We start from the raw sequence: 27,160 nt of genomic DNA on the forward strand, positions 1-27,160 counted from the left end.
TTCTGTTATAGATAATGAAGATATAGCTGTGGAAAAAGAACTAGAAACCTGCCTTTCCATTCTAGTGGAAGAGTAGGAAGATAAACAATAAACAAGGTCAACAAGCAAACTATAGCATGTCAGGTGATTTAAGTGCCAGGAAGGAAACTGAGTGGTACAGATCACTGCAGAGGGTAGGTTGCAATTTTAAATTGAATAGTGAAGTTAGCCTCACTGATAAGGCAGTCTTCCAGCAAAGATCTGACAGAGGTGAGGAAGTGAATCTATGGAAACCTGGGGATACAGCCTTCCAGCAAATAGCAGGTGCAAAAACCCAGAAGCCTAGGGCATTGGTATTTGAGGGCAAACAAGAGGTCTGTGTGCTGGAGCAGAGTGAGCAAGGTGAGAATTAGAGAGTGAGGACGGGGAGATTATGAGGAAAGGAAACAGGTCATACAGTGCCTTGGAGGCCATTATGAAGACTTTGGTTTTTACCCTTATGAGATGGGAAGCCATTGGTGGTTTTAGAGCAGGAAAGTGACATGATCTGATTTATGTTCCAAGGCTCATGCCGGCTGCCCTGTTAAGACAAAACTGGAGGGAGACAAGCAAAATGGGGACACCAGTGAGGTAGCCATAGTGACCATCCAGAGATTTCTGGATGGTGGCCTGGAATAGGTAGTTCTGAGAAGTGTTGTATTTTGGAGGTAGATCAATAGAATTTATTGGTGCATTGAATATATATGATGTGAAAAAAAGTGGGGAGACAAAGATAACCTCAACGCTTTTGGCCTGAGCAGCTGTAATTTGTGATTGCATTTGATCACATGGCAAGCTCAGTCGGGCTCAACACTGTTTGCTCCTTCCTAGTTGGAACTTCGTGTGGGCCTAAGATGTTAAACTAGAATTTCATCTGGCAGACGTAAACATTGTATTCTTCTTTTAAAAGCTCAAATAACAAATATTCTAAAATGCAAAGCAAAAAATTAAAGGATTTATTGAAATCGTGTGACAATATATCCCTAACACAATGAAGAAGATGACAATTATGATTTTCACAGAGTATTTTGCACTTGCCTAAGCACAAAAGCAAAACCAGAGCAAGGCAAACAACATACAAACAAAATTTGATGCTATCTAATAACTTTCATGAAACAACCATAAATGAATTTTGTTTTATTAAATCAGGCTTCAGGACTACTGAATTGCATTCACTAAAATGCTGTTTGAAATTTTACTTACTCCCCACCCACCCCATTACTCTTAATTCATTGCCCTCCCCACAAGAGGACAAAATGCAAAAAAGTTAGTAAGCAAGATATAAATAATAATTCAAAAACAGAGATCAAAGTAAATTTTTTTTTCAGTCTCTGCATCTATGCTCAAATCAATGTTTTCTGAGCATACAGGGAAGCAAGGAAACCAATTCTCTAGCTCTTGCTCTGCCTCTTATTCTCCTCCAGCCCCCAATACATTTCTGAATATTTTTAAATCCATTTATCACTGAGTACTTGTATATAACCAGAAGCACTGACTATATTGTTAATCATACTTTGGAGCAATTTTCATGGGGAATTGTACAAATGTTCTTTGATACGTATCTCCTCACTAGAAAGACAACCTTAAACATAATAAAGACTTAGCCTGAAGTGAAGAAGGCAACTTTCTGTTGACCACACTGAGCCTTAGGTCACCAGATTTCTACTCAGGAGAGGCAGTGGGCAGGAGGGGCCAGTTTGGAGGGCTTTGTTTAGCTCTATAATCTCTGTAGGCACCCACCAACACCAGTCCTTCTCCTACTACCCACTGTGTGCTTCCAGCTTCAAGCTGAGTTCTCTGCATGGACTGCAGCAGTTCCCAATAAACCATCATTCATGGGATCCTCCTGTATAGAGATGAGGAAGGTGCCACAAGCAAGACATACTTGGCCAGAAAGGTTGAGTAATGAGGTCTCTTTTCTTCTTTGTCACTAAAAAAATTACATTTAATTTTGAGGATAAAGATAAATTATTCTAAGACAGGATTAAAAACTAAACAAAACAAAAACAAACATAGAAAAGAAAACCTTAATGCATCTTTTAAATGAGGGACAGTTGTATAGAGTAGACTTCCTTGTTGTTGATAGTTTTAATTCAGATATCAATCTAGAAATCATAAGTTTTTTCCCCCAACACCTGTTCTTATTTACCTAAAGTAGAATTTAAAACAAAATTTCGATTCATTAAGTAGAAATATTTAATAATAATAAATACATAAAAATATATTCATATAAAACAGAAATGCATGAAAAATATTCATCTATATAGAAATTTTAAATTGTCATAGCAATGTCAATTTAATTGGCTCAATAAGAGAGTGAAAACCTATTGCTTCAGGACTGCTTCAGTCTGTAACGCTATTTTAAAAAACTTATTTCAACATTTTCTTAAATACTATTCATTGGTTGTTAAATTTTTATTTTGCTGTCTTAGAATGAAGGTTGTTATTAGGGATGTTACATTCAGAGATAAAGTTCCAAATTTCATAGAACCCTTTATTCTCTGCCTCGTCTTTACATTTCAATTTTTTGGGGGAATGTCGTTCAAATATAGTTTACAAATGAAATATAAAGGATGAAAGAATGGGTAAACAAAGAAGTCCCCAAGGTATAACAGTGAATATTGCTTTAAGAAAATACAAAAACAACTTTAAATAAGATCCTTCAAACACGAGTCATCCCATTCTCAGGGAGCTTCAGAATTTCCACATGGCTGAGTGCCAAATTCCACAAGTCATGGCATTTCCACACATCTCTCTTCACTTCTCTGACTTCTTCTGTCTAACATGGGCTGATATATTTCAGCCACTACACAGTAGCTGGAATGTGGTGGTAGAGCTTCAATTTCAACAACTCTGTGAGCCCCTTCATAAACCTTTTGCTCCTATACACAAGAGAGAAAATAATCAGTTGGTAAATGGCTGTCATTAAGTCACAGCTGTATTTTTGTTTAAATTAACAAGTTGTACATGGTCACAGCGGTAGATGGGTTGTGGGGTTTCTTCCCAGACACACCCTTCTTTCCTAGAGTCCTAGGCCATAGCCTAGGTAAAGGTAAAGGGACAAGGCAAGTAGCTGTGTAGGTGCAACTTGACTTCTCCTTGAGGGCTGCTGGCTGGTTGACCCTGTGGTCCGAGTCTTCTTTTTAAGAATTTTGTTTGTTGTATGAGACACAGTTTCACTCCATCGCCTAGCCTGGAGTACAGTGGCACTATCTCGGCTCACAGCAACCTCTGCCTCTCAGGTTCAAGGGATTCTCGTGCCTCAGCCTACCAAGTAGGTGGGATTGCAGATGCACACCACCACGCCAGGCTAATTTTTGTACTTTCAGTAGAGACGGAGTTTCACCATGTTGGCCAGGCAGGTCTTGAACTCCTGACCTCGAATGATCTGCCTGCCTCAGCCTCCCAAAGTGCTGGGATTACAGGCATGAGCCACCCGACTTGGCTTTCTTTTTAAGAATTTAAAGTATGCAGCGAGAATGGTGTGCAGCGAGATGAGCAGAGATAACTACAGGTATGCAACTGTGGCCACAGAGAGACAGAAAGTCCAAGAGACAGAGCAGGATCCCTTAGAACTGACTTCTGTTTCCCTTCCCAGTCACCACTAAGCCTGCCGGCACTCTAAGTCCTGCCTCTGTCCCTGAGATTGCTTGCCTATCTCCTAATAATCCTTCCCTCCTTTGTTTCTAAACAAGTTGGACTGTGGTTTCTGCTCCTTACAACAAAAACCCCTAATCTTAGATGACACCAAAAAAGGAACAAATTCAATTATCCACCAAGTCCAGACAGAAGCACCGATGGTAGATTAGAATACCACAGCAAGGCCGGGCATGTTGGCTCATGTTTGTAATGCCACCAGTTTGAGAGGCCAAGGCAGGCGGATCAGTTGAGCCCAGTAATTTAAGACCAGCCCAGGCAACATGGCTAGAGCCTGTCCCTACTAAAAGTACAAAAAACAATAGCTGGGTATGGTGGCATGTACCTGTAGTCCCAGCTACTTGGGAGGCTGAGGTGGGAGGATCATTTGAGCCCAGGATGTTGAGGCTGCTGTGAGCTGTGATTGCATTGCTACACTCCAGCCTGGATGACAGAGTCAGACAGACCCTGTGTCAAAAAAAAAAAAAAAAAAAAAAAAAAAAAAGCAAAACTGGCACAAAAATAATCATGTGATTCAAAAGCTATTTTAAAATAAGGTGTGAGGCTGGGCATAGTGGCTCATGCCAGCCTGGGCAACATAGTGAGATCTCGCCTCTACAAGAAAAAAAAAAAAAAGCTGGATGTGATGGTGCATGCTTGTAGTCCCAGCTCCTCAGGAGGCTGAAGCAGGAGGATCACTTAAGCCCATACGTTAGAGGCTACAGTGAGCTATGATCACCACTGTACTCCAGCATGGGTGACAGAGTGAGACCTGGTCTAAAAATAAATAAAATAAATAAATAAATAAAGTATGCGAAGCCCATAAAAATGATTATTTGTGGCAGTCACATGGAATTAAATACTGTTAATACCAATCTTTAGATATGCAGGGAAAACTGTGGAGACAAACCAAAGGATGGAAAGGGCACACACACATTCTGATGGTGATGCCAGCACCAACGGTGGATCAATACTGGTTGAGAGTAAGAAGGAATTAAAGATAAGGAAAAATAAAAGGAGGCAGAGTAGCAGAAGAGGACATCTCATATGACCAAAATACTGGTTAAATAAACAAAAGAGAAAACACTAAATATATCTATTCATCTGAACTTACCTTTTCTAGTGAATTGTTAATTATAAAAACTCGGTATACTAGTTCATAGTAATCTTCTATAGATATATTTTTTTCCTTTTGGTATCTTTGTGGTAAATTTGGAGCATGGAGAATTACCAACAAAGATCCATTGACTTGGGTTATGTTCATGACTGGAGGATCTATTTTTGCTGGAGAAAAAAAGTAAAACTTTGAGAAATCATCAAATGAATGTATTATATACAGACACATTATGTATAATGACAAATCAGCTTGGTGGGAGGATCACCTGAGCCCACGGAGGCTGAGGTTGCAGTGAGCTATGGTCATGCCACTGCACTACAGCTTGTGCGGCATAGTGAGACCCATGTCAAAAAACAAAAACAAAAAGAAAAAAGAAAATTGCACGTGTATTTGAATCTCAAACCTTTATAAATTTAGGGGGTGTTAGATTCTTAGCAGAGTAAAGACGGAAACATACAAATTACTTTCCTCTGTTTATTGGAAGGGCTTTCTTAGTCCGCCTTTTGTTTGTTTGTTTGGTTGGTTGCTTTTGGGTTTTTCCTGAGACAGGATCTCATTATGTTGCCCAGGCTGGTCTCCAACTCCTGTACTCAAGTGATTCTCCTTCAGCTTCCTGAGTAGCTGAGATTACAGGTGTATGCCACCACACCTAGGCTAGTCTGATTTTTTATTGACAGTGTAGCCCTTGGAGGTTCTAAGATTTTTGTGTGGGTATTAGTTATAACTCCCTACCTTGTGCTGGCCTAAAACCTTGTCTTTTGTCTTGGGAGTGGCTGTTACCACTCAGGGTCTAGTTACCACATCCAGCAAACGCCCTCAGGGCAGCTGGGTCACTATGTCGATCCTCTGGTTCCCCTTTGATTTCCATGTACTTTGTTTTGGCCCCCCGAGGATTCCCTTTATTTTCATTATTGCCTTTCTGTGGAGTTTGGAGAATGTGTTTTATTTTATCCAGAATTTCTAAGTGTTTTAGAAGAAGAGAGTTTCCTACTCCTAGGCTATTTAATTTGGAACCATAAGTTTTTAAATCACTTTCCAACTATATTGGAATAATGTGATAGTTAACTTTAAATACACATGTCCTTTTTGTAGTCAGGCACATATTTCAGGCATTGGCCTATCAGTGAGTCAGCTGCGGACATCTCAGGGCTCCTGGCTTATGATCGGTGATGCTAGATTTCTTGACCCATTCACTGGATTGTGATTGTGTTACAAGACCAAGTCAAGATTATTTGACCTCATAGCACTTTACTCGTTAACAGGTCTCTCCTTGAAATATTACCTTCCCACACTATTCATGAATGTATCAGCCCACAGATTTCCTCCTACCTCTTTGGCTATTGCTTCTTAGTCTCCTTTTAAGATTTTTCTTACTCAGGCATCTTTGGGTGAGAATCCCTCAATATCTGGTCTTACTCAAAACTGCCTATCACTACTCTCTCCCTAGGCAATCCTATCAATGCCCACTGTACTGTATGCATGAAATGACTCACAGATTTTTGTCTCTAATAGACTTTACCTTTGAGTCTTGGATCTGAAGAGATTGTCCCTTGGATCTCTCAAAAGCATCTTAAACTTAACGTATTCAAAACCAAACTTATAATCTCTATTGCCTTGCATCCCACCAAACTGGTCTTTTTCATCAAACCCCATCAAAAACATCTCAGCCATTATGCATGCAAGAAAATTAGAAGTAGTCTTTGGCGTGTTCTCTTCACCATTATATTCAATCTATCACCTGGTCCTGCCAATTTTTCTTACTAAATGTCCCTCCAGGAATAAATTTTCTCTAGTCCTTTTCATCAGCCAAATTCTGTCTCCTGTAGACTATTATTAGTAACCTACTACTTCACTTATCCGCATCCAACCTGTTCCCCCAAATATAGTCAAAATGACCTTTCCTATACACAAGTCTGATCATATGGCTCTCGAGTAAAATTACTTTTTTCTGGAGGAAGTCACAACTCTTTAAAAAATTATTGTACATGCCCTACCTTTCCAGTCCCACCTCATTATAGACCCCTTCCTGCATGTTCTTCTTCAATATACTGCTTGTCTTTCAGTCCCTTGCATTTGCTATGCCAGAGAGCCTTTGCAAACGCTGTTCCCTTGCTTGGAATGCTCTGTTCTTTGCCTCAAGTGATCCTCCCACCTCGGCCTCCCAAAGCACCGGGATTACAGGCATGGAGCCAATGCACCTGGCTTTCACATCTATTTTTAATCCAAGCAATTCAAGGGTCAAATAATACTGAAATATAAGTATTAAATGCTGCTTTTAACTGAAGAAAGTTTATTTTGTTTTATTTTTAATGTTTTTAAAATATTGCTTTGTCTCTAGATAGAAACCATAAATCATAACTTCTTAATCTAAGATAATATCCTGCTGCTCAAAAACAGGTGTCAGAGGAGCCAATGCATGCAGCTGGCTCATTAGTCTATATCACAGATGCCAGGAACATGCTGTCCTGAGGACCTAGAAACATGTTTTTTGAAATATGTCCTTCAGAAGTTCTTAGGAGCTGTGGTAAGAGAGTGCAAAGCTGGGGGCGAGGAAGCAGCTGAGTGGGTGATTCTCTCACTATTGCATCAACAAGAGTAGTAGCTATAGACTGGGTTTCTTACTCTTCTACTAAGAGGCCTGAAATCAAATGACTTTTTAAAGGACCCAGTCTAAAGCTTTTTTCTTTTCTTTTCTGATTTTTTTAGGGAGAGTGGTTATACAGAAAACACACAAACCCTTCTTAACTCAATACTATCCCAATTTAAATAGAATTGAGCTAAAGCTGTGTCAGTCAATGTCTTTGGTTATTCTTACCTGACTGGCCTAATGGCTTAGACTGAAGGAAGTTTTGTTTGATAAGTTAATTTGAATGTGACCCTATTTCTAGGCTTGAATATAATAATCAAACTGATCTGTGAATTCCCTTCACTGCTGTTCATCAGTTTAGTCATGAAATCTCCTTTTCCTCACTAGACAATTGCTGGTTGAGTGTATTGGCCTTGAGTTTCAATGTATCCAAGAAACAACGTGAGAGTTACCATGAATTAGTTTGCTCAACTCTATTCCACCTTCTTGCTAATTAGAGAGTTGGGGGGAAATGCATCTAGCATTTTGGACATGATCCAATTAATTTGGTTCTAATTGGACCTTGCACCAGTTAGAAGAGGTGTATGGATGGATCCCTAAGTACTAGGGTACAGAATGTGAATATTTCTGTGGCCATATGAATGCAAGGCAAAAGGCTCATACTGAAAAGCAGTCTTAAAAAATCTAGGTGGTTAGAGAATTGTAAGGAACCCATAATAGTCAAAACAATCTTGAAAAAGACATACAAAGAGGAGGGCTCACCCTTCCCAATTTCAAAGCTTACTACAAAGCAACAATAATCAAAATAGTGTGGTATGGGCACAATGATAAATGTATAGATCAATAGAATAGAATTGAATGTCTGGAAATAAACCACACTTCTATGGTCCATTGATTTTCAACAAGTGTGCCAAGAACACTCAATGGGGATAATTTTCAACAAAAGGTGCTGGGACAACTGGATAGTCATATGTCAAAAAATAATATTGGACCCTTACCTCACACCATATACAAAAATTAACTCAAAATGAATCAGACTTAAATGTAAGACATAAAACTATAAAACTCTTAGAAGAAAATATAGGGTAAATCTGCATGATTTTGGATTTGGCAAAGGATTCTTAGATATGACACCAAAAGCACAAGCAACAAAAGAAGAAATAGATAAATTGGATTTCATCAAAGTTTAAAACTTGGTATCAAGTGATACCGTCAAGAAAGTAAAAAAGACAACCCACAAAATGGGAGGAGCTAGCTGAGAATCATATATCTGATAAGACATTGGTATGCAGAATATATAAAGAACTCTTACAACTCAAAAATCAAAAGATACGATTAAATTTTTTAAATGGGCAAAGGATCTCAATGTACAATTCTCCAGAGAAGGTACAAAATAGCCAATACACATAAAAAAGAAGCTCAACATCATTAATTAGCAGGTAAATGCAAATAAAAACCACTTGAGATACCATTTTATATCCATTAGGATGGCTATAATCAAAAAAGATTGGTAAAAATGTGAAAAAATCGGCCGGGCGTGGTGGCTCAAGCCTGTAATCCCAGCACTTTGGGAGGCCGAGACGGGCGGATCATGAGGTCAGGAGATCGAGACCATCCTGGCTAACACAGTGAAACCCCGTCTCTACTAAAAAATACAAAAAACTAGCCGGGCGAGGTGGTGGGTGCCTGTAGTCCCAGCTGCTTGGGAGGCTGAGGCAGGAGAATGGCATAAACCCGGGAGGCAGAGCTTGCAGTGAGCTGAGATCCGGCCACTGCACTCCAGCCTGGGCGACAGAGCAAGACTCTGTCTCAAAAAAAAAAAAAAAAAAAAGTGGAAAAATCAAAGCTCTCATATATTGCTGATGGGAATGTAAAATAGTGCAGATGCTTTGAAAACAGTCTGGCATTTTCTCAAATGATTAAACATAGAGTTACTTTGAGACCCAGCAATTCCACTCCTATGTATATATCGAAGAGAAATATGTATGCCCAGCTGTGCGTGGTGGCACATGCCTGATAGTCCTTGCTACTTGGGAGGCTGAGGTAGAAGGATTGCTGGAGTCCAGGGGTTCAAGACTAAAGTGAGCTATGATTGTGCCACTGCACTCCAGCCTAGGTGACAGAGTAGGATCCTGTCTTTCAAAAAAACAAACAAGAAAAAAACCAAAAAAACTCCCACACAAAAATTTTTACATGACTGTTTATAGCAACATTATTCATAATGGCCAAAAAGTAGAAACTACCCAAATGTCTATCAACTGAGGAACAGATAAATAATATGTGGTATATCCATATAATGTACTATTATTTGGCCACAAAAAGGAATGAAGTACTGATACATACTACAATCTGAATGAACTTTGAAAACATGTTAAGTGAAAGAAGCTGGTCAAAAAAAAATCATGTATGTTATGAGTCTATCCAGAACAGGGAACTCTATAGAGACAGAAAGATTAATAGTTGCCAGGGCTGCGGGCTAGGGGAATGGCAAGACTGGAAGGTGATAGCCAAAGGGTATGGAGTTGCTTTTTGAGGTGATAAAAATGTTCTAAAATTGACCATGAATGATGGTGGTACATATTTGTGAATATAGTAAAAACCATTAAACTGTATGCTATATGCTTAAAGTATAAGCTGTGTGAATTATACCTCAATAAGGCTGTTTTAAAAAATCTAAGTGGATGCAGTGACAATCTATTTCCCCAGTGTCCTATAGTTGCTCTATGGACTCTTGAACAAAATAGTTACATGATGGAGGATATATATAGACTTAACAATATGGATCTCCTCTTACCAAATTTGGTCTGACCTTCAGAGTATCACTGCAGAGTGATCTTCCTTTCCAGGAAGGAAGATCAATGTTGAACCCCTAGTATAGTGCTATATTCCAGGGGCTCTCATCTTCCATCTCGTTGCAGGTAGGTTTTTTTTTGTTCCCTTCCAAAACGGAGGGGGCAAGAGACACTGGTTATAGTTTTTCTTTACTGCTGGGTATAGATTCTGGTTACAGATTCTGTTTATAGATTTTTATTTACTGCTTCAATGCTTTTATCAGCAGACCCCTCATCACTCCTGGGACCACACATACACCCATAGATGTAGTCAATGCCTTATTCATGAGCATAGTACTCCACAATATATTGCTTATGACAAAGAACTTAAGTTAATGTGAAAAGAGTGAAGTAAGGTCTCAAGACCCACAGGACAAATATATATCATATATTTGTCACTCAGAAATCCATGACTTTATAGGAAGGTGAAATGGATAATTGAAAACTCAGTTTGAGAGATGTCTTGTGAATTGGCATATGAATTGGTAAACGCTCCAATTGGTAAATGCTTCACTAAGCCTGGGGCCAATATATGGTGCTATTTCTTCCATAGACAGAATTCACTGGTCTAGGATACAAGAAGTGGAAGTGAGAGGGGCAACTCTGACTGTTATCCATAGAGAACAACTCATGACATGATGACATGTTTTTGTTTCCCATATGCTTGGCCTTGAATTCTTCTGGTTTATAACAAAAATGGTTTCCAAAAATTGGAAGTTGAGGCTCTCTCCTGACCATTTGGAGCTCCTTGTGCCATTTAGCTAACAAAAAGAAAATGAGGTTCTTATATTGTCTGGGGTGATTCATTCTGATTTTCAAGGCATAATACAGTAATAAATACATTGGGGTCAGGTGGAAGAATTCTTGGTAGCCTCAAGTGTGCCTCTTAGACCTTCTCTATTCAGCAATAAAAAATAATGTAAGGTTAGGTCAAGCTGAGATAGGAAACACCAAAAGGACTGAAACTCCTCATGGATAAAAAGCTGAAGTGCTGGCTGAAAAGAAGATGAATGTTGAGTTTATAATGAGGGAAGAAGTCATAAATATTAACTACAGCTTCATGATTAGTTGCAATTATGAGGACTGTGGTAAATATCTTTATTTTCTTTCTTGTTCTATTTATGCACATCTTTATATCTATACATTAAACCCCTTCTCTCTCTCTCTTTCTTTTCCCTACTATTTTAGCCAATGTCTGTTGGTAATGGTTCATTTTATCACCTATATCTTAGATTATATTATTCTATGATTGTGACTAAACTAAAAGAGGAATAAATATCATTCAGGATGGATACTGAGAAAGCACTTTTGGTCTGCCTTTTTGGGGAGGTGAGACTAAAAGTCTAATTTCCTTAACAGAAAATTCTTCTATTTTCATGAACTTAACCCTCATGTTTGGGGAAGGACTAGGGCACTATGACAAATTCTGCTGTCTAAAAATACTTTTTGGAGGGCTGGGCATGGTGAGTCACACCCATAATCCCAGCACTTTGGGAGGCCAAGGGGGGCAGATCACCTAAGGTCAGGAGTTTGAGACCAGCTTGGCCAACATGGTGAAACCTCGTCTCTACTAAAAATACAAAAATTAGCCAGGGATAGTGGCACACGCTTGTAATCCTAGCTACTTGGGAAACTGAGGTTGGAGAATCGCTTGAACCCGGGAGGCAGAGGTTGCAGTGACCCAAGATCGTGCCACTGTACTCCAGCCTGGGTGACAAAGCAAGACCCTGTCTCTCTCTCTCTCACACACACACACACACACACACACACACACACACACACACACACAGGCTCTTCAGTCAGATGCAGTAAATGTGAACCCTGACTTGTATAATACAGGTCATGAGACTGGACCAATGACTAAAGCCTCTACATCTTGATGTTCTGGGCTAGAAAATTAGGATAATAAAAGCTATCTCCTAGAGTTGTTCTGATAATTAGACCAAATGAGATAACTATGTAGAGCCTTCAGCAAAGCACAAGGCCTGGTCACTAGCCGTGCTCTGGGAGGGCTGTCCAAAAGCAGGAAGAACAAGGGCAAAGAAACTCCATGGAACTCACTTTCCCACCAGGGAGTGAACCGCGGCGTCATGCTCCAGTCTGAGTAGCTCCCAGCCGAGGCCGCCCTCACCCTCCCGTAATAAGGCTCCTGTATGTCTGAGGTTTCACTGGTAAGGTCACAAAAGAGTTCTTGAGTACCCCAACAGTCTTCTTTATTTTTCCATTGTCTCTGTCCATATCTGTAGCGGGGAAAAGGCAAAGATCTGAGTTTCTTTTCTCCACTCAAGGAGTCTTCAATATTTTCAGACTGATAATTCTTTATACCTGATTCTAGTATCAATATCACCATGATAGCTTATGGCTACTTTTCAGAAGCTTTAAAAAAATTCCTTCTTATTAACTGTCTAAGTCCATTTTCTGTTGCTGTAACTGAATACCCGAGACTGGGTAATTTATAAAGAAAAGGAATTTACTTCTTACAGTTTTGGAGGCTAGGAAGTCTAATGTCTAAGAGCCACATCTGGTGAGGGCCTTCTTGCTGGTGGGGACTCTCTGCAGAGATTTAAGGTGGCAGAGGATGTCATAGGCATTCAAGAGACATGGCTTTTACATATATATATAAAAAACAGACCAACTTTTCTTATAACTAGCCCACTTCCTCAATAACACTTTAATTCGTTAATCCATCAATGGATGAATCCATTCATGGGGGCAGAATCCTCATGACCCAATCATCTCCCCAAAGTCCCACCTCTCAACATTGCTGCATTAGGATCAAGTTTCCAACACATGAGCTTTTGGGGGACACATAGAAGCCACAGCATTACCTGAAGTGCTGTCTTGCTGGAAGATAAACATCCCTGACACTTTCTGTATCACTAACATAAGGGTTTTAACTTATTTTTTAATAGTTGGCATAATGTTCTTTCAGGTGTGAGGACTGACTTCCATTTTTGAATACTCACTCTCCACATCCTTAATGCTCTGTGGTTTTGAGTGTTTGTGGTTTTTCATCACTTCTCATCAGCTCGCTATTGAGTAATGTGGCTGCTTCTGAGAAGTTGCTACCACTTTTCATCTCAGGTGCTGCTTACCCAACATACATGATTAATCTCTTTATTGAAAATTGACGGGAAGTTTTAGTGAGGACTATATATGGAGCCCTGTAATTAGAGGTTGGGAGAGGGGGAGTGAAACCCATGAAAAAAGGTAGTGAGGCAAGAGGCAGAGAGGTTGACTCAGCCTGAGGCCACAGGATGGTGTAATAGTCAAAGGGAAGATTCACGCTTTGTTTCCTTACCTGCCATAAATCAGACCAATGCAACAAAGTGATGGTGGGGAACAGAGAAGGAATTGGAGTCTGGGGAGAAAAGTTTCCCAAATTATTTATTGAAAGACTTGAAATCTAACTTTCTAGACACATAATAAGGAAGGTTGACAGTATCTGTACTCAGTAATCTACATGGTGATAGCAATTTCATTCTATCACAATTAAAGCAGTACCACAACATGTATTGAGTATACTTTGATGTTTTAAAATTATTATTTATTTATAATAAGTCTTTAACTTAGCTGTAATGACTGACTTCTCTTTTAACATAATATCTCATTGTTTATCCCATTCTAAATGTGAGGGATATAACAGTACTATAGTCCATGAACTGGATACACCAAAGTGAAAGTTTGCAAAATTATAAATTTGTCCTGTGCTGTTGAAAATCCCTTAGAGACAGGAATGGATTCAGGTATTCTGGGGTCTGAAATTTATATAATCTTTTTAATCCATTTAGTGTTTCTATAACAGAACACGTGAGGCTAGCTAATTGATAAGGAAAAGAGGTTTATTTAGCCCATGTTCTGCAGCCTGGGAAGTTACAAGAAGTGTGCTGCCAGCATCCACTTGGCTTCTGGTGAGAGCTTTTCATGTTGCATAAGAACATGCTGGAGAAGGTCCATGGGGAAAACAGATCGCGTGAAGAGACCAAACTCAAGGGGCATCCTGGCTTTACAACGACCACTCTGATAGAAACATTTCCATGACAAATTCAGTCTGGCAAGAGTGAGAACTCACTCAACTGCAGCAATGATGGTACCAAGCCATTCATGAGCACTCCATCCCCATGATCCAAACACCTCCTCGGAGGCCCCACTTCCAACATCACCACACTAGGGATCAAATTTCAACATGAATTTTGGTGGAGACAAACTCAAACCATAGCAGCTTGGGAGTCCTCTTTAAGGAAAGATTTATAAATATAAAATCCTTGCATGAGGTCCTGAAGTTTAATCTTCATTAGATGCATGGTAAAACAGTTTCTAATCTTCTTAGTACTTTGGTCTACAAATAGGTTCACTTTTGACCTATTTATACTGCTCAAGGAGAAGTATAAAAATAGTACCAATCTTTACTTCCTACATGCTGAAAGTATCTCCAGCTATGCACAAATCTACTTTTGTAATGAAGAAACGATCATTGTAAAGATTTGCAAATTTTACAATTGTTACATAAGATATGTAGAGAGAAGTAGTAGTGGTTAAAGATGGAGATGCTTCTGGGGATATTCATTCTGAAATTAATTAGAGGGAAAATCTGACCTAGGACCTACCCCATGCTGGAGAGACATGGATGAATTTATGGGATAAAAATTGCTATTTTGGCCATAGCTGCATTTGATTTTCTGAATTTCTAGTGAAAAACCATGAAAGTTAAACTGTAATATCTCCTGTCTCACTGTCAGGAGACAGGATTGAGCCTCAACTCCCCTTGCCCCCCAAAAATATATGAGTGGAAAAACCTGACATTTTCAAATCAGGAGTGTTTGTTTCCAAGCCTTGAGCCAGGAAAGGTGTAGATTATATCTGAGTTTTGGCAATGATCCAGTAGGAGTAGCCTGAGTATCACACGAGAGGAACATGCAGCAGCGTGTTCCAGTTTGTGTTCATGCTTACGAGACTCATTAGTTTTTGAACAGAATTTTCTAAATAGTAAATCCACTCTGAAAGTGACTTTTAGATTAAAAACTTATTTTACACATCACCTCCATGTTTGCCACAACTTCTTTTTCAACTATCAATAGTTTCATTCACTGAGTATTTGTTATGTGCTAAATAAGTTGCTTCCAACATTCGCTTGACAAACTTGTATTGAGAATCCACCATGTGCCAGGCTCCACTATGGAGGTGAAGGCTGAGCCTGTGAGGTCTTGGTGCAGGTCTAGGGCTGAAGTATCTGCCCAATGCACTGCATACCATCATGCATTTTGAGTCCCCAGGCAGCCTTCAGGGGAGACAAGTCACTGCTATCCTGACCTTGGCTTCTTCTCAACCCCTCTGAAATGGAGAAAAAGCTCAGATCCTAACACTCCATTGCATTCTAGAACATGTTATCCCAGTGCCATCTCTGTCAGCTGAAGGAGGCTCAATTTACTTACATTTTGTACTGCACAAAATAGACACTGCTGTTGCCAGTAAGTGCCCTCCCAGGCTGCCATTGCAAAATGTTGTGAAAATTTCGGGACTGAAATTGTACCCTCTGAGGCTTCAGAGACTCATGTGCTGGCTGAGTTCCTAAGATAATAAGAGAAGGAAGAACATTGAACGTTGCTAGGAGCACTGTTGTTCCCAGCAGTAGTTTTCAATGGAATACCTGCATCAGGATTCCCTAAAGTAGTTGCTCTATGTGCAGATAGTAGAGGTGGAGCCCAGAAATCAACATTTTGAATCTTCAATGCAATGATTTTGATACACGCTAAAGTCTCAGAATGATGAGTTCCAGATCATAAACATGTACATGCTATCTTCCCACCCTATTTCCCAGGCTGTAGGGGAAGTAAATTGTAGTAAAAAAATATTGCTATTATTTTATCCCCAAATAGCAATGGAATATAATGACTGAGATGAAGGACCCACACTGAGACCAACAACCATCTTCTTAGGAACCACTATATTGGTACTACTCAAGCAAAATTTGCTAGGGACCAATTCTGGCTCCAGGATCTCAGCCCAGAACTCAGTCCCTCCTTTCACAGGTTCTTGCTCAATCGCTGGGTCCTGCTTCCAAGTAGGTCTGCCTTTGCTGTCCCACTCCTGAATGGCTGCATTTACCTGCCTACATCCTGGCTCCAAGTATCCAGGCATAATCCCTCAGATGAAATGGCCATGCTAATGAGGAAAACAGACCAAGACCCTGCTGGGGGGCCAGTGTTTCTGAGACTAATCATGGCAGGGGATGGGATAATTTTGCACTGGCATGACTTGTGCTTTCTTCCTCGAATCATGCAACATAGGTGCTACAACCTCACTTGCCTTTAGTCACATGGAGGCAAGAGAACTTTGGCAAAATTTTGTTTAGGGTTCAAGGTTTCTTATAAGGGATAAGAAGTTGGGCAGAAGGAGGAGGAGTCAGGAAGCATATCTTTTTTTTTCTTTTAGACAGAGTTTCACTCGTCGCCCTGGCTGGAGTGCAGTGGCGCGATCTCAGCTCACTGCAACCTCTGCCCCCCAGATTCAAGTGATTCTCCTGCCTCAGCCTCCCGAGTAGCTGGGATTACAGGTGCCCACTACCACGCCCGGCTAATTTTTTTGTATTTTTAGTAGAGACGGGGTTTCGCCATGATGGGCAGGCTGGTCTTGAACTGCTGACCTCAAGTGATCCGCCCGCCTCGGCCTCCCAAAGTGCTGGGATTACAGGTGTGAGCCACTGCACCCGGCCAGGGAGCATATCTTCTGTTTTCTCCCTGACCTCATCTTCTGTCACCCCGACCCCTGTGTTTGCAGCGTTGACTCCTTCACTTGCTCCACCATGACCCTGATGATTCTGCCTTAGGGCCTCTGCACTGGCCCTTCCCTTTTCCTGGTCTATCTTCCCCTGGATTTCACATGGTTCATTTCTCCACCTCCTTCAAGTCTTTGCTCATTTGTATCACATTATTGAGATGGTTAAAAAAATATTCCCAAGCCCATGGTCTCAGCTCTGAACTTTCAAGATTTGTTATTTTCAAATGAACAAGACTGTTTCCTCAGGCCTTTCTTCTTACCAACCAAATAGTGTGAATACTGTTATTTGCTTTTTAATTTGTTTTCGCTTTTATTGTTTGGACCACCATCAGTGCATCAAATGGTGTTGTGTTCTTGGAAAGAGTCTACAGCCACAATTGATTTTGCTCACAAAAATCACTGCCTGATCAATCATCTTTAGAACATAAAAATTCCAGGAGTTTTCAGGAGATGATAGGCACAATTTCCTGAAGGCCTGCCTAGAATTGATTTGCTAACATGAAGATAGATGGCTTAATGCCCTTTATCTCTCTGTCTATGGATTTCTTCTCTCATTTTTGTAACATCAGTGCTACCACCACCAACAGTAACAACACTGGCCTAGGCACTGAAGGACTTTTATCTGCATTCACTCATTTAATTTACCCAGCTCTTCTATGAGGAAAGTACTGTGCATTATGGTCTTCTTCTTACAGACTGAAAAAACGAAGCCTTGGAGACCCGAAGGAGCTTGCCAGGCAGCAAATGGTGAAGCTGATTTTGTATCCAGTCTGACTGTAGAGCCTGCCTTTTCCCTCCAACAGAAAGCCAAGAGCAAAGCCATGGGAGAGAGGAGCTAATGAAAGAGACAGACCAATTAGAAGCTGAGGGTATACTTTATCTTTTTCCTTCTTCTCTCCTCCTCCTTCTGGCTGGCATTCATCAAACATTGAACATATATGAACATTAACTTATATTAGGCACTATGTTCAAAGCTTTACAACTTACTTAATTCCCACAGTCACCAAGTAAGGTAAATATTTTTATTATCGCATTCTACAGATGAGGAAGATGAGGCTTTAAAAAGTTGCATCTCATACTCAAGGTTACAGGCTTGGTAAGATGCAGAGCCAGGAACATTTTGGTAGCATTTGAATTCCTGCCATATTTTGCTAAATGTGTCCTTGCTGTTACCAAGGACCAGAGTCTTCTCAAATCCAAACATTTCTGCAAGATTAAGGCTTGAATTGCTTTTATGTATAAGTCACTAGACAACTGGCAAGTTACTTGAATCACTTACACTGAGAGGTACCCATCTGTAAACTTGGATTCTTACAGGCTTGCTCAGAAGTATGCAGTGGTGATAAGATGCTCTACACTCCTGCAGTGTCTTCCACAAATACCAGAAACAAATTCTCACCTGCTGTTTGTGGTCCCTATCCTGTGCCAGGCACTTCTCTAAGCATTTGGCATATATTAACTTATTTAATCTTCACAGTGACCTAGAATCCCCATTCAACTAATGAGGAAATTGAGGCAGTTAAGTAAAGTCCCCAAGTTTTCCTACATGGTAAATGGCAGATCTGAAATCCAGACTATGACAGTTTGGCTTAGGAGCCTGTGCTGGTAACCACCAGGATATAGTGTTCCTTCAAGGTAAAAGACATTCTAAGGTGAATGAGAGCCAGAGAGAAAGAGAGGGAGAGAGAGAGGAAGGGAGGGAGGGAGGGAGGGAGGGAGAGAGAGAGAGAGAGAGATGGATGTGCATTTGTTCTGTATGAAGTCTCTGCACCCTCTAGAGAGCCTTTTCTTTAGTGGGTACTCATTAAGTGTATGTGGGGTTATTCAAGCTGCAGATAGACACTAACCCCATGCCTGCTCTGGTCATTTAGTGACATCAAAAGCTGCAGTCTTTATAAAGTCCAAAAAAGCACCAGTGCTATTTCTAACAGATCCTTGATCGGACTCAGATGACAAAGCTATGAGCAATTAAAAAGAAACAAAACACTTACCTGCTACACCAGTAAGGAAGAAACTGATGAGGAAGCCTAGAAAGCAATGTTTAGGCATCATGGTTGCAAGTGTGACTGTTCAGGCAACCAGTGTTCCCTTTAACCAGCTCAGGACCAAAGAGGAAACTAAAATCCACAGACAGACTATCACTCCTGGGTTTAAGGCAGATGGTTCCTTGAAGCAACTACAGTTTTATTTCGATACGACATTATATTATTTTATTTTAGGCAAGTTATGAAAGTATAAAAATCAAAAAGCATTTGCTGCCACTTTTATGTGGAAGCTTGTTTTTAATGGGAAGCTCGTTTTTTGTTGGGGCTTTGTTAGCTGTGGAAAGGCAAAACACTGAGGATGGGCAGACCCAAAGGGCAGGGCAGTGCAGGGATTGTGCAAGTGGCAAGCAGGTGAGTGAATGAAACGACTTGTGGGGCCTTAAGGGAATCTGGCCCCAGGAGGCGGAGAGGCTGCCAAAGACTAGGACTTGGCAGCCAGGGTGATTTTGAGTAATATGCTTGGCAGTTGCAGCTATCGGGCCCACTGGTAGTGGTTCAAAGCAAGAGGTGTCTCTCGTTGATTCACTCTTTTCCTTCCGTTTTGGTAGCTCCCCAATTAATCTCCCTGCTATGCCCCATACCCTCCTGCTGCCTCTAGCTCTCCACAGGGCTCCCTGCCATACTCCTCAGCCTTCTCCACTCCATAGTGGTCCTGGGCTCCGTTTAGCTAATGCCTATTCCTCTTCCATTTTCACATGCAGTCTCCAGTGAGCTGGGAAAAGATTTTGAGCCCGTCAAACTGCATGATTCCTTTAAAAGATGAATGGGGAAGACACTCCTTTTGAGCTACATTAGATCTTTTCCACATTGTCTTTCAAATCTGATTGAACCAGCTCATCTGTTCTCTATGATTCATTATATCATTCTTCTTACCATTTTTTTTTACTACATGTGTTTAGAGGTACTAAAATTATACATGAAAGAACAAAAAAGTCATGTTCCATAGTGAGCGAGTCTGTGCAAACCTACCCTTAAAGTCCAAGGAAGCTGCGAGGCCAAAGAAAAAGGCTGACATATCCAGTTTCTCAGAAAGAAGCATTTAATAGGGACTTATGAACAGAGCCATATGTGTGTCCTGGACAGTGGCAAGACAAGATGGTGGACCCTCATGCCATTGCCCTGTAGACCTGAAGAAGGAATTAAGGAAATCAACTATAACCTAATAGTGGTAGTAATAGAAATGTTAAAATCCTCTTAAAGTTACTGCAAAGTGTGACGCCCCCCGCCCCTACTGTTACACTGAAGTTAAAAGGGAATATTAACAGCCTATCTTCTCTCTGTGAACAGTGGACCTTATCTATACTCCCCAACTCCACATTCCTCAAAGTTTATTACAGGCCCAGCAAGTTCCTGCACGACTGCAGGGTCACAAGACCGATAAGTTTCGGTTGCAAGACACGTCTTTCTCAAAACGTAAGAAATGTTGTAATGCTGCCTTTGTTTCTTGCTTCTGTAACTCACTTCCCACCTCATGTAGTTCCCATCTTAAGATGTTTAAAAGTAGGAAAAGCTCTTTGTTCATGGCTCAGACTTTCTGGACGTATGTCCTACTGAACCGGTGATCACCTTCATAAACTCTCCTGAACCTTCTTCGGTCTCTCCAGTCTTTGATTGTCCCACAACATTTCTGGGGGCCAGTCCAGGATTAGAGATGGCAGATTTTCTGTCTCCTTTGCCTGTGGGCTAGAGTCCCAGGACGTGGGAGATCTGGGGTCCTTGGTCCTGCTGGGAGAGTTTTAGCCCAGAAGGAGAACAGCCGTTCCACATTCCGGAGCCTTCCCCCGACGGCACAACTGGAACCAGTGGAAAGGGTTGCAGGACAGTCACAGGAACAGTGTGCAGACATATGAACCACGGTAAGGTTTGGGCCCTAAGGCAAGACCTGTCCCATAAGGATGGAAGGGGAGCCTGGTCACCTCCCAGGGCATGACAACTAGTCCAATCCAAGGGGGTTGGAACAATGGGAGAGGCCCATCGATTCAGATGAATCTCACACTCTAACTGACACCAGACGCAGGTGAGGCTTGTGAGTCGGTCAGAAAGGAAAATCATTTTGGGGATGGGGGAGGTGTGTGAAAGTGTGTGAAAGATGGTCTTAGGAGAGACCAAGGCAGGGTTGATGTGGGGAGGCACAGATCTCTTAGTGTGGACTGTGTGCTCCGAGGTGAGTGTGGGAAAAACCAGACCTAGGACACTGCATACGGCCCACAGGACCAGCTCCACGGCTGCAGGTAGCTGTGACAGGAATTAAGGCATGCTCCTGGCTAAGCAGTGTCCGAACCTCCTATAATAGGACCCAGTCTGGGGGATCCAAGGGTGAAAGTGAGAGTGAAAGCACGTCGTGAGGGAGGAAATGGGAGGAAAAGCGTCAAAGCCTACTCCGCTGGAGTGCATGCTGAAAAACTTTAAAAAAAGATTTCAATGGTGATTATGGGGTTAAGCTAACTCCACAGAAACTGAGAATCTTTTTTGAGATAAAACAGCCATATTTTAACGTAGGGTGGCCAGCCAAGGGGACAATAGACAGGGAGATAACTGGCTGAGTGTTTCAGGTGGTTACCAGGCTTGGAGAACAGCCTGGGTACCTGGATCAGTTTCCATATATTGACTCCTGGCTAAATGTAGTTCAGACCCGCCCTAAGTGGCTGCAGGCCTGCTTTGAGACCTACTGTAAGACTCTAATGGCCAAGACAAAACCAGAAACAATAGAAAGAAGCTGCAAGGCATCAGGAAAAGAAAAGGAGTCACAGGAAAAGCAAAAACAAAACAAAACAAAACAAAACACCTGTCCTACAGGCCCCACCTGAAGAGTTAGAAATTCCACCGCACTATGCACCAATTTATCCTCCCTTGGCCCCTGGCAAGGCTTAGATAGGAGGCTGCCCTGGCTACCTCCGGAGACTCAGACTCAGAAGGAAGCACCCCTCAGGCAACACCACGCAGAGAGGAGCCAGAGCCCTTGCCTGAAAAGCCAGGGGAGGAACTCCAGGGGGATAAGGTCAGCTGCCTTAGGTCAGTTCGCGTGCAAGCAATGCAGATGCCACTCTGAGAAACCTGGGGACAAATTTATTTGAAGGCACAGAATTAAGTCCAAGGGGGAGAACAGCTCTTCATTTATCAGTCCTTCTCTACTACTGATCTCTTAAATTGGAGACAACATACTCCCTCCTATACAGAGAAGTCTCAGGCTCTTATAGATCTAATGCAGTCCATTTTCCTAACTCACAATCCTACCTGGGCTGATTGCAAACAACTTCTTCTGTCATTATTTAATATGGAAGAGCACTGTAGAGTTATACAAGCCACTCTCCAGTGGCTGGAGAACAATGTACCCACAGGCACAAGAGATATCAGGCAGTATGTACAACAAGCACTCCAGATAGAGGCTGATGCAGGCTGGGACCCTAACCAGGCTCAAGGGCTACAAAGTTCGCCGCGGTATCAAGAGGCACCCCTAAATGGAATAAAGGCTGGAGGGAAAAAGTCCACCAATATCGGAAAGCTCTCACAGGTCCGCCAGAAGCCAGATAAAAGTCCCAGTGAATTTTATGAGAGGCTCTGCGAGGCTTACCAGCTTTACATGCCACTTGATCAAGAGGCTGCGGGTAATCAGTGTATGGTTAATGCGGCATTTGTAAGCCAGGCACAAGAAGACATAAAGCAAAAGCTTCAGAAGTTAGAAGGGTTTGAAGGCATGAATATTACCCAACTTATCTAGGTGGCTACTAAGGTGTTTGTAAATCAGAATGAGGAGGCCAAGAGAAAAGCTAGATGCAGAACTAAGGAAAAGGCAGACTTGCTGGCGGCGGCCTTAGTTGGAAGAGAAACTTGTTTTGTGAGAGGATGTGGTCATGGTTGCGGTCATGATAAAGGACAAACTAGGCAAAACCAGGAAGTTAAGCCAGGACAAGAGGGCAAACCTAGGCTTGAGAGAGATCAACGTGTGAGATGCAAGCAGATGGGACACTAGAAGAATGAATGCCAAATTGTCCAGTGCCCTTGTTAGGAAGAGACTTGCTCCAGAAATTGCAAGCACAAATCTCCTTTGCACCAGAAGGGGACATGACTCTAAATCTAGGTCAAAGAAAAGCCATGATAATGACCGTTACTGTCCCAACAACAGAGGAATGGTAATAATTTGGGTGCCCCAAACAGTTGTTACCCTGATGGAGCAGAAGGGGCATCGCTGGCTTTCTAACCCTAGGATGTTAAGATATCAAGGACTTCTGTGTAAAAACCCCGACATAACCTTGGAGACTGTGAATACTGTAAATCCAGCCACACTGCTGCCAATAGAATGGGCGGAGCACGGAAAGCCCCCATTGTGTGACCCAGGGTATCACTGTTGTGTGGAAACTGTGGATGAAGTTTTCTCAAGCTGAAAAGGCTTAAAGGACTAGCCCTTAAAAGACCCACATGTTAAATAGTTTACTGATGGAAGCAGCTTCATATCTAAAGGTGTCAGATGGGCTGGATATGCAACGGCAACACTGACTTCAGTAGCCGAAGCCTGCCCTCTGCCGGTTGGAACTTTGGCCCAAAGAGCTGAGCTAATAGCTCTTACTAGGGTGTTGCTTTTGGCCAAAGGAAAATCAGTAAACATCTATACTGACTCAAGGTATGCCTTTGCCACTTTGCATGCCCATGGAGCCATATATAAGGAAAGAGGATTGTTAACTACTGAAGGAAAGGAAATAAAAAATAAAAAGTAAGTAGAGCAGCTCTTAGAAGCCGTATGGGCTCCAAAAGAAGTAGCCGTCATCAATTGCAAAGGGCATCAAACAGGAGGAGGTGACAAGGCTAGAGGAAACAGAAAGGCGGACAGAGAAGCCAAAAGAGCTGCAATGACAGAGGTAACTAAGAAGGAAGAGGAAACCTTTGCCATGCCCTTATTGGAGCTTCCCCTTAAGGAACCCCCTAACTACTCCTCTAATGAAAAGGCTTGGTTTGAGCAGGAAAGTGGAAGTTACCAGAAAGGAAGTTGGTGGAAGTTCTCAAACAGGAGGCTCACCAGCCATCCCAGAAGCAATAGCCCCCGGTTCATAAAACAGTTTCATCAAGGAACACATATGGGAAAAACTGCGTTAGAGACTCTTGTAGGATGGCATTTCTATTGCTGCGCCTAACCGCCATCACTCGAGCCATTTGTGAGTAACGTTTAACTTGTGCCCCAAACAATCCATAGCAGGGGCCCTTAGGGATTCTGGAAACTGGAGCTACACCCTGTGAAAACCTGCATGTGAACTTTACTGAGCTGCCTCAGGCCGGAGGCTACCGGTACATGCTAGTGTTTGTCTGCACTTTCCCAGGTTGGGTCGAGGGATTTCCCATCAGGACAAAGAAAGCTCAGGAAGTAACTAGAATCTTACTAAAGGACATTATTCCTAGATTCGGACTGCCTCTAACTTTAGGATCAGACAATGGCCCAGCATTTGTCGCAGAAATAATACGACAGCTGACGCAGAGGTTAAAAATCAAATGAAAACTGCATACAGCTTATCACCCACAGAGTTCTGGAAAGTTGAAAGAATAAACTGGACACTCAAACAGCTTTTAAAAAAGTTCTACCATGAAACGCATCTAAGGTGGGACCAGGTGCTGCCCATTGTCCTTCTCTGAGTCAGGTGCACTCCTACTAAATTAACTGGGTATTCACCCTGTAAGATAGTGTTTGGCCGACACCCCCATCATAACTCAGATAAAAGGAGATTTTAAAAATTGGGAAATTAACCTTAAGAAGGCAAAGCAAGCCTTAGGTGAGGCCATGCAGGAAATACAGGGTGAGTAAGAGAAAGAACACCTGTTAGCCTCACAGATGCAGTACATCCCTTCCAACCTGGAGACTCTGTCTGGGTCAAACGATGGGAACCCAACCACTTTAGAGCCTTTATGGGATGGCCCCCATATTATGATCTTGTCTACCCCCACTGCTGTTAGAGTTGCAAGTATCACACCTTGGGTTCGTCACAGCCGGCTGAAACCAGCAACAGCCACCGCCCAGGACCAGTGGACCAGTCAACAAAACCCAGACCACCCGACATGGTTGATCCTGTGGTGAAATCAAGCCACTGCTGACAAGGACAACTGCCCTGCTCTGACCACACCGGAGGCTGGTCAGTCCACGCACGACTGAAGCTTGAGGAAACATTGAGCCCTGCTCTAGTCACACAAACGGAAGCTGACTAGTCTATGCATGGCTGAAGCCTGAGGAAGTCAATGATACATAAGTAAATGTGGCTTAAATTTACAAACATAGTTACACTCTTACTTGTAGTAATTATTTTGCTGTCCTGTTATCTCTGCAAATGCTGCCAAGCTTGTTGCCTAGAAAAGTGCCCATGCATAGTGTAAGTTTAATCATATTAGTAATACTGAAGCCACTGACTCTTTCACCTATGGTTATAAAAGGGGACCAGGATGACCGTCATCACTGTATGATAGAAGCCTGGTCCGGAAAAGGTGTGACTAAAACTCTGTTATACCAGACCTACTGTGAGTGTACAGGGACTCATACAAGAACTTGTGTTTATAACCAAACTAGTTATTCGGTCTGTGATCCTGGAAACGGGCAGCCCCAAGTATGTTGTGACCCAGAGTTCTTGCTCTATGACTTCTTCTTTGAAGTCCAAATTGGTCAACCCCTAATGCCCCTAAGGCCCGGTGAATTCCTGCATGGCTGCAGGGTCACCAGAGTGATAAGTTTAGGTTGCAAGACATTTCTTTCTCAAAAGGTAAGAAATGTTGTAATGCTGCCTTTGTTTCTTGCTTCTGTAGCTCGCTTCCCGCCTCACGTGGTTCCCACCTTAAGATATTTAAAAGTGGGAAAAGCCCTTTGTTTGGGGCTCAGACTAGCTGAGCCGGTGATCACCTTAATTTAATAAACTTTCCTGAACTTTTTTCAGTCTCTCCGGTCTTTGATTGTCCCGCAACAGACCCAGGGCTTACATACCACTGGGAAGGGGCCTGCGTGATTCAGAAGGGATGTATGTGACAATTGAAGTATGATAACATCAAGGTGCTTTTGACGTACAGGCAGGACTTATGACAAGTATATGTTCTCATACAAGGAACAATAGATAAACCAGACATCTTAGAAGGCTTCCTGGAAAAGGATTAATCAGAAGTCAACATGGCAGATTAGCATCTAAGATGAAGTTGCTTTGGCCTCCACAACTCATAAAGGTTTTGTTGTCGTCGTTGTTAAAAAGAGAGGCTCTTTAGATCAAAAGGGGAAATGTATACTGATTTCTATTTTCTCTTGTATACTCTCAAGTTCTTGGTAGAGTAACTCCTTTAGTAAGGAATAATGATGGCTTCTAAGCAGTATCTATCCGTCCACCTATCCAATAACATTTCACAAATATTTGCTGTCCCACCATAAACTAGGAAATAGTCTTAGCAGCAAGGATGCAGCAGCAGATAAGACAGACATTGCCCCTGCCTTCCTTAAGCTTGCTTCTCAAGGGAAAAGTAGATAATAAGGAGCTACGGCAGGGTTACGACTTCTATTCATCTAGCCGCCTCTGTCTCTTTCTTCTCCTTCTTAAACGGGAGATGAAAAGTTTCAGAAGCCGGCTTGTGAAGCCACTTTGCCTCCCACCCTCCATCACAACCGTTAACCAAGACTAGAATGTGGGAGGGGAAGGGGGTAAAATTCAAGTGCTGAAAGGAGAGGACTGGGTGCTGCTGAAGTGGAGGAGGCAGAGTCTTCAAAGAGAAAGGGAAGGATGGCCTTCCACGTACAGACAGGAGCAGAGGAGTTGTTCTCAAGTGTAGACCCTCCATCCCAACCCCATGACCCAGCACCTGTGAACATTTCTAGACACTTGGGTGCCTGAGACTGTGAGGCCTTGGGTGGAGCTGGGGCCACGCAGGGAAAACTTTATTCCTGATCAAAGGGTCTTAGAAGAGAGCCTGTCAGAAATTTCCTCAGAAACCAGATCCCAGTGGACCAGGCCACTATCATTTGTCATTTAACAAATTTCAGTTATTGGAGGGCAGTTGCAATGCATGCTTTCTGAGGCCAGCTCTATATGGAAAGGTTTGTGAGGATAACATCAGGTTTCCCAGCGCCTCTGCTCTATGTCAGTCTTCTGAATCCAGGCTTGTATCTCCTCCAACTGAAGTTTTTGGTGATTATAAGGTAGCT

General features: G+C 42.0%; 1 protein-coding gene across 2 annotated transcripts; it reads right to left on the bottom strand.

Moving 5' to 3' along the window:
* Positions 1-951: 951 nt before the first annotated feature.
* Positions 952-19,083, bottom strand: IL22RA2 (interleukin 22 receptor subunit alpha 2). Of its 2 annotated transcripts, XM_015137361.3 has the most exons (5): positions 18,958-19,083; positions 15,622-15,757; positions 12,251-12,429; positions 4,769-4,938; positions 952-2,900 (listed from the first exon to the last, which is right to left on the bottom strand). In XM_015137361.3, exons 1-5 carry the CDS (start codon positions 19,016-19,018, stop codon positions 2,751-2,753), a joined length of 696 nt encoding a protein of 231 aa, XP_014992847.1. In that variant the 5' UTR covers positions 19,019-19,083; the 3' UTR covers positions 952-2,750. The 2 variants fall into 2 exon arrangements, with proteins under 2 accessions (XP_014992847.1, XP_028702987.1); XM_028847154.2 differs by lacking the exon at positions 4,769-4,938.
* Between the last annotated feature and the right edge of the window lie 8,077 nt (positions 19,084-27,160).

The sequence above is a fragment of the Macaca mulatta genome, chromosome 4 (genome assembly GCF_049350105.2).
Source record: "Macaca mulatta isolate MMU2019108-1 chromosome 4, T2T-MMU8v2.0, whole genome shotgun sequence".
NCBI classification, from domain to species: Eukaryota; Metazoa; Chordata; class Mammalia; order Primates; family Cercopithecidae; genus Macaca; species Macaca mulatta.